At 51.3% G+C, this 7,433-nt stretch overlaps 1 protein-coding gene across 1 annotated transcript; it reads left to right on the top strand.

Annotated features, from left to right (window-relative positions):
* The first annotated feature begins 217 nt into the window (after positions 1-217).
* On the top strand, positions 218-6,733 carry Grwd1 (glutamate rich WD repeat containing 1). Its single transcript, XM_076838252.2, has 7 exons — positions 218-424; positions 1,054-1,171; positions 1,583-1,745; positions 4,035-4,248; positions 4,384-4,526; positions 4,749-4,946; positions 5,853-6,733. Exons 1-7 carry the CDS (start codon positions 238-240, stop codon positions 6,168-6,170), a joined length of 1,341 nt encoding a protein of 446 aa, XP_076694367.2. The 5' UTR covers positions 218-237; the 3' UTR covers positions 6,171-6,733.
* The last annotated feature ends 700 nt before the right edge of the window (positions 6,734-7,433 follow it).

The following is a 7,433-nucleotide window of genomic DNA, read 5'->3' as shown; positions in this document are numbered from 1 at the left end:
ATCGTCACGGGAAAGGCGCCCTAGGTCACGCGGAACACAGTTTTTCCGTAGCCGCGGAGTCCTCTCCTGGGGCTCGGACGCTGTGTGTTAGTTATGGGTCTCTCAAGCCTCCGCTCCCTCTAATTGGTGGTCCGCGAGGTTTCCAGGGCAACCGAGCAGTGGGCGAACCTTAGAAGGTAGGAAGCGAGACCCGGAAGTGACGCTCTTACCTCGCGACGGCAGCGAGAAGGGTGGAAGATGGCTGCGCGCAAGGGAAGGCGCCGCACGTGTGAGACTGGGGAACCCATGGAGGCCGAATCTCGGGACGCGGGTTCTGAGGGACCGCCCCAGGTCTACCTGCCCGGCCGGGGACCGCCGCTGCGCGAAGGAGAGGAGCTGGTCATGGATGAGGAGGCGTATGTGCTGTACCATCGTGCGCAGACTGGTAGGACTGAGGGCCCGGACTCCTCCCTGGTCTTGAGGAAGGGACTGGTCCTGAGCATTAAACTTAAAAGAGGGCTGGGGTTGTGGCTCAGCGGTAGAACGCTTGCCTAGCATGTGTGACGCCATAGGTTCGATTCTCAGCTCCACATACAAATAAGTAAAAAAATTCATCAACAACTAATAAAAATATCTTTTTAAAAAGGGGGCTGGGGAGATAGCTCATTTGGTAGAGTGCTTGCCTTGCATGCACAAGTCCCCAGGTTCAAACTCCAGCACCACCAAAAAAAAAAAACAAAAAACCTAGAATAGATGCCCAGAAAAAGAAAGCTGGTCGGGAGGCTGAGACAGGAAGACCGCCAACTCAAAGCCAGCGTCAGCAACCGCGCTAAACAACTCAATGAGACCCTGTCTCTAAATAAAATACAAAAAATAGGCTGGGGATGTGACTCGGTGGTTGAGTGCTCTTGAGTTCAATTCCTGGTACAAAAAAAACAAAAAAAAAAAAAAAAGGAAAAAAAAGAAAGTAAGCTAGGTTTAGGAGAGGTTATGTCACACAGGAGATGGTTGGTCCCTGAGGAAGGTGGAGGCTGAGATTGTCCCATCCTAAATCCTCTTTCCTTCTATCCCCAGGTGCCCCCTGTCTCAGCTTCGACATAGTCCGAGATCACCTGGGAGACAACCGGACAGAGCTTCCTCTTACACTTTACCTGTGTGCGGGGACACAGGCGGAGACTTCCCAGAGCAACAGGTGAGTGAGATCCGTGGCTTTCTTTCCTGGGAGCAAGGGTCTGAGCTTCCACATACAGCTTCCATCCTCAGGACCAAGGAGTTAGGGTTTCTGCCTCACTGGGACCCAAGAGTCTTTGAGTTTCCAGCTTCCTTTTTGCCCTTTTTGTTTTTGTTTGTTTGTTTGTTTTTGTACCAGGGATTGAACCCAGAGGCACTTAACCACTGAGCCACACCCCAGCCTTTTTTTTTTTTTTTCTTCATCTTATTTAGAGACAGGGTTTCACTGAATTGCTGAGACTGGCTTTCAATTCATGATCCCCCTGCCTCACCCTCCCTGCTGGCATGACAGGCTTCCAGCCCTTTGCTGTAATTCTTGACATTCACCAACATCTTGATATTGACTGCCTGACTCATCCCATACCTCCTCCAGACTGATGATACTTCGAATGCACAATCTGCATGGGACTAAATCCCCATCCTCAGAGGACAGTGATGATGATGAGGAGGAGGAAGATGAAGAGGATGAAGAAGAGCGGAAGCCTCAGCTGGAGCTGGCCATGGTACCTCACTATGGTGGCATCAACCGAGTTCGGGTATGTATAGTCCCAGTAATCTACTTTGCGTTCTCTGAGGATGTCAAACCCCACCATGTGCACAGATTTTTTGGGCACCTCCTCATGCCCTTCAACTTTTAGAAAAGTACTTGGCATGTGACTTTGTAATTGTCATGTGCTAGGTACTGTTTTAAATTATGGTATTATTTATTATATCTTTTGCTTTCCTTATATGTAAAATGGTAAGAATTATAAAATTTAGCCTATTGAACTGATGTGAGGATAAAATGAAATAATGTATAGTGCCCTGGACGAGCATCTATTTTTAATGTGTGATATTTTTTGTTAAGTGATTACCTAGGTGTGGTTTTGGGATTTAGAGGTTTGTTTACTTCACCGTTAAAAATCTTGTGATCAAATAGGTGCACAAATAAAATGAAATAGTACACTATGAAGAGCATTTAGAGCAGTATCAACCCAAAACTTGTCCTGTGTGTTTCCAGTAAGTTATTGCTATGCTTCAGGTATTATCCTAAATGTTGAGCTTTTTTTTTTAAAATGGGTAAGCTGAAGTTTTCTAGCACACTTTAACAATGTTAAACACCTTTTGCAACTTCTTCCCTCCCACCTCCCTCAACCCATAAATGTTGAGCATTTAACAGCAGGCAAAAGTCTCTGGCCCTGTAAATTTACATGCTAGTGGGGAAAGGAATAAGAAGAAATTGATACCTGTGTAGTTTGTCATAAGGTGCTAAGTTTTGTGGAGAAGAATTTCAGTTAAGCAGGATAAGGGGGGTAGTGTTTCTGGCGAGACATTGCTATTTTAAAGAGCATCATTAAGAGTATTCAATGAGCAGGTGCCCTTTGAATAGACCCCCAGGAAGTAAAGGAGTGAGCCCATGATGTCTGTTACAACAGGTTTGCAGGCAAAATTTGCAGTAGAGTGTCAGCAGGAGAGGCCAAGAGAACAGGTTGGGAGTGTGCTTTTTTAGTGTAGCTCGCATGAGTATTGGATGTGAGAAAGAAGAAGCCAGGAGTCCTGAAGCTTTGGGCCTGAAATGGAGAGCACTTGGGGGAGTAGGCTGCAGTTGGTGGAAGAGGAAAGAGGTCAGGCTTAGGGGGTGCTGGAAATCAGGTGCAAAAGGACTTGGTTTTGTCATGTTTGATAGCTTTCAAGGGAAGCTGGGGAGACCAGGATATCTGGAATAGAGTGGTTGGGAGATGGTTGCAAGATCTGGAGGAGGGGCACAGAGGATAAAGATTGTTTAGGCATTAATAGGACTTGGATTTCAGGCTGGGCACAGGGGCACATACCTGTAATCCCAGTAACTCTGGAGGGTGAGATAGAAGGATGGTTTGAAGTCAGCCTTGGCAACTTAGTGAGGCCCTTTCTCAAAATAACAAGGGCTAGAAGTATAGCTCTGGTAGAGCAGACCTGGATTCAATCCCTAGTACCACCCAAATGATTAAAAAAAAAAAAAAAAAAAAAAAAAGGACTTAGGCTTCTACTTGGGAAAAATTGGAAACCATTGGAGGCTTAGAGCAGTGAATGACAGAATCTCACATTTGTTTTAAAAGGCTCCCTCTGAGTGCTGTAGAATTTAAAGGTTGAAGGCTAGAGAAAGCTGTTAGAGTAATTCAAGGGAAAGATGAAATCACTAGAGAGTGAGTGTCAACAATAGAGGTCAAGAGAACAGGTTGGGAGTGTGCTTTTTTAGTGTAGCCAGCATGAGTATTAGATATGAGAAAGAAGAAACCAGGAGTCCTGAAGTTTTGGGCCTGAGATGGAGAGCACTTGGGGGAGTAGGCTGCAGCTGGTGGAAGAAGAAAGAGGTCAGGGTTAGGGGGTGCTGGAAGCCTTGAGGCTGGATGATATCTTCCAGTGAGCAACACACAGGGTTAAAATGATCTGAGGACTGACCCCTGTGATCCCTCAGCATTTGGAAGATGAAGAAGAGCGGAAGCCTCAGCTGGAGCTGGCCATGGTGCCTCACGGAGGCAGCATCAACTTAGTTTGGGTCCATTGTGGCCCCAGCAGAGTCTGATCGCGCTCCTACAGCGGACAGGAGTTAGCCAGCCACAATTCCCAGGCGTCTCAGAGCTTTGTGCTCTCACCCACACTATCTACCTCTGCTGTAGTCTGGGGAGTTGATCCAGTTACAAACTGGTCTCGCAGGTTGTGATCTCTTTCCTACAAAGGTTTTGGGGAGTTAGTAGTGCCAACCCTGGGTATCTGAGGAACTGTAGTTCTGAATCTCAGGGCTGCTGGGAGCTTGTGGTCCCACCCTGAGCCTCCTATTCTCTATTTCATGCACCCCTCTCCCGCAGGTGTCGTGGCTAGGTGAAGAACCTGTGGCTGGAGTGTGGTCAGAGAAGGGCCAGGTGGAGGTGTTTGCACTGCGGCAGCTTCTGCAGGTAGTAGATGACCCCCAGGCCATGGCAGTCTTCCTCCGGGATGAGCAGGCCCGAGTGAAGCCTATCTTCACCTTTGCTGGCCACATGGGTGAGGGCTTTGCCCTGGACTGGTCTTCCCGGGTACCTGGTGAGTCCTGGGGTTTTCACATGGTTTTGGGGAGGTGTGAGGGAACAAGGTCCACAGCAGGAGGGGGTAGTTAGACTCCAATGAGGGTAGGGAGCTGTGGACAGGTGGGGTGAGGTAGTTTCCTGACTCCCCCAGGTCGCTTGCTGACTGGTGACTGTCAGAAGAATATTCACCTCTGGACACCTTCAGATGGTGGTTCCTGGCATGTGGACCAGCGGCCATTTGTGGGCCACACACGCTCCGTGGAGGACCTGCAGTGGTCCCCAACTGAGGATACGGTGAGGGAGGACTTGGGGGCTTAGATGCCTGGGGTGATATGGGGCAGGATAGGGACCTGGAGTCCTCGGGAGGAGGGGACTGAACTGGGGTCTGAGAGATTCTGTTTGTAGGCTAAGTCCTAATCAGGGGCGTATGGAAAGACAGTAGCTGGGAGATGAGTTCCTGTCTTCAGAGAGGGTTGGAGGTACATCTGAGCACTCAGAATTATTTCACTTGTTCAGGTGTTTGCCTCTTGCTCTGCTGATGCCTCCATTCGCATTTGGGACATCCGGGCTGCCCCTGGCAAGGCCTGCATGCTCACCACAGCCACTGCCCATGATGGGGATGTCAACGTCATCAGCTGGAGTCGCCGGGAGCCCTTTCTGCTCAGTGGTGGGGATGATGGGGCCCTCAAGGTCTGGGACCTGCGGCAGTTCAAGGTATTTTCCCTGAAGTCACCAGGATCTGTAGATTTTTCCCTCCTAAAATAGTCCAGTCCAGCCTCTTTTGGTGGGGACAGGATGTACCAGATTGAACCTAGCAGCGCTTAATCACTGAGCTACATCCCCAGCCCATCTTTTCATTTTTTACTTAGAGACACAGTCTCACCAAGTTCCCAAGGCTGGCTTCCAGGAGTTGTGGGTTGTGTTTTGGTAGATTTTACAGCATTGGCCAAGTAAGAATTGGGGTCCGTCTCACTCACTGCAAGGGAGGAAACTGGGCACTGAAAGGACAGGAGCAGAAGTAATGTCACAGCTAAGCATTGACTTTGTAGATCTAAGAGGCCCCCTAGGCAGGAGAAACCGCAGTGTCTGATGTCCCTCTAGATGGAGCCAGGGCGTCACCTGTCTGTCCTTCCTGCACCACCACATCGTAATTCTTTTTCCCCTTCAATTTAATCAACTCTGTAGAATCACTCTAGGGAAGCTTCCAGGCCAGCAGGCCCAGAGCCATTAATGGACCAGTCCCAGCTAGTGAGATGCCCGTTCCAGCAGCACCTCTGCCCAACACAGGTGCTGTCATCCTTTGATGATGGCCTGGAGCTTTGGGGAGCTGTGCTACTGCCCTATTGAGGCCTTGGCCTTGACCAGTGAGGACAGCACTAGGAGACCACCCCTCCTTTATGGGAAGGGAAAATGAGGCAGTTGAGGGGTGGGCAGGGACAGTGCTCCGGTGTCCCAGAGCTGAGAAATGCTTTGCAGATGAAGCCACAGCCCCTGGGACTGCTGCTGTCCTTTGTGCCATCTACCTTTTGTGGGCTTGGGGCTTAAGGGTAAACACCGTGTGTGAACCCTGATGCTCAGGCTGAAGTGTTCAAAGCCCTTGACTCCCATCTTTTCTCGCAGTCTGGCTCCCCAGTGGCCACCTTCAAGCAACATGTGGCCCCTGTGACCTCTGTTGAGTGGCACCCCCAGGACAGCGGGGTCTTTGCAGCCTCAGGTGCAGACAACCAGATCACACAGTGGGACCTGGCTGTGGAGCGGGACCCTGAGGCAGGCGACGTGGAGGCTGACCCTGGGCTGGCGTCCCTCCCACAGCAGCTGTTGTTCGTACACCAGGGTGAGACGGACCTGAAGGAGCTGCACTGGCACCCGCAGTGCCCGGGGGTCCTGGTCAGCACCGCTCTGTCTGGCTTCACCGTATTCCGCACCATCAGCGTCTGAGGCAACCCCACGGCCTCCAGCCCTGCCTTTTACCTGGGAACTGAAGCTGAAGTTGGTTTGCCTGGAAGGGGTTCATTCATGTCTCTTGAGTAGCCTCCCAAAAGAAGGGCTTAGTTTAACTGGCCCATGGAGAGCAGAAAAGATGGATTCTGCTCCCTTGAAGGACTTGGTTTGACTCTGGCTCTGCGAAGCCATGCCACCAAAGATGATTCCAGCAAAGACCTCCACCCATCAGAGCACTTGATTAGCCAACTGTGGCTTGAATATGGAATTCTTGTCAGCTTTGTCACCTGGCTTGACCCTTTGACTTCTGCCCCAGGACCTAGTTTTGACTATTGGTCTCCCCCAGGGACTTCAAGGGCTTTACCATGACTGGACCAACTTTGAGGTATGGGCTCCTCTGGTGGAATTTGGTTCCGCGCCTTGTCTTCCAGCCAGCTGGGTTTGGCCAGGAATTCCCAGTGAGGGGGTCAGTAGGGAGCCCTCTCCTCCCTGAGCTGAGGGCTGGTACTGTTGGGGGAGGAAGATCAAAGAGGCAATAAAGGACCCAAATGAGGACTGAAGTGCTGTTGAGAATCTGGTCCTTCCAGCCCCATCCCTGGGAGAAGACTGAAGTGGCTGGAGAGGCCAAAGGTGGCACCCAGTTTTCCTAGGCTGCTGTGCTAGTCTCCCCCCCGCCCCCCAGCAGCTGCTGGAGGAGGCCGTAGGATGACACTGCTCCCTGCAGTCCTACCCTCAACCTCTGGGTGCTGTTCAGTTCTGCTTCCCCTGAGTTTTATTAATCTGCAACTCACTCTGGATGGGTGAAAGTGTCTTATAAATGCTTTGCCACTTACTATAGCTTATGGGGGTGGGGGGGGCGGGGATGGCAAGTAAGCCACCACTTCTCTGTCTCCTTCACCTCGTTCCTTCTTTGTGTTCCCTAAACTGCTGTACTCCCTCCCTATCTTTCCATGTCTCCTTGCCCCAACTGCTGCCTCCCTGCCCCCCACCCATTCTTGTCTACCGGCTCCTCTCCAGCCTGCCTGGGCTGCAGCCCAGCTGCCCTGCCTGGCCAGCCTCCCTGGCCCCCCCTCCGCAGCTCTGAGCAGCTCTGAGCTGGCCTCGCTCCCGCCCCCTCTACCCAGTCCTCTGATCTGCTGTGGACTCAGGTTGGGTGCCCAGCTCAGGCCCTGGAGGCTGAGAACAGACTGCAGCCCCTCAGCCCAGGCAGAGGAGCCCCCAGCACAGGGCATGGGGGTGGGCCGCCTTCCCAGGTATGTA

The sequence above is a fragment of the Callospermophilus lateralis genome, chromosome 18, assembly GCF_048772815.1.
Source record: "Callospermophilus lateralis isolate mCalLat2 chromosome 18, mCalLat2.hap1, whole genome shotgun sequence".
NCBI classification, from domain to species: domain Eukaryota; kingdom Metazoa; phylum Chordata; class Mammalia; order Rodentia; family Sciuridae; genus Callospermophilus; species Callospermophilus lateralis.
Note: the sequence above shows the minus strand (reverse complement) of the source record. Positions and strands in the feature narration are given on the sequence as shown.

Coding starts and splice junctions, on each gene's coding strand:
- Grwd1 (XM_076838252.2), top strand. CDS start 238: ATGGCTGCGCGCAAGGGAAGGCGCCGCACGTGTGAGACTGGGGAACCC. Junction 1,746..4,034: donor GTGGCATCAACCGAGTTCGG/GTATGTATAGTC, acceptor CCTCTCCCGCAG/GTGTCGTGGCTAGGTGAAGA. Junction 4,527..4,748: donor GGTCCCCAACTGAGGATACG/GTGAGGGAGGAC, acceptor TCACTTGTTCAG/GTGTTTGCCTCTTGCTCTGC.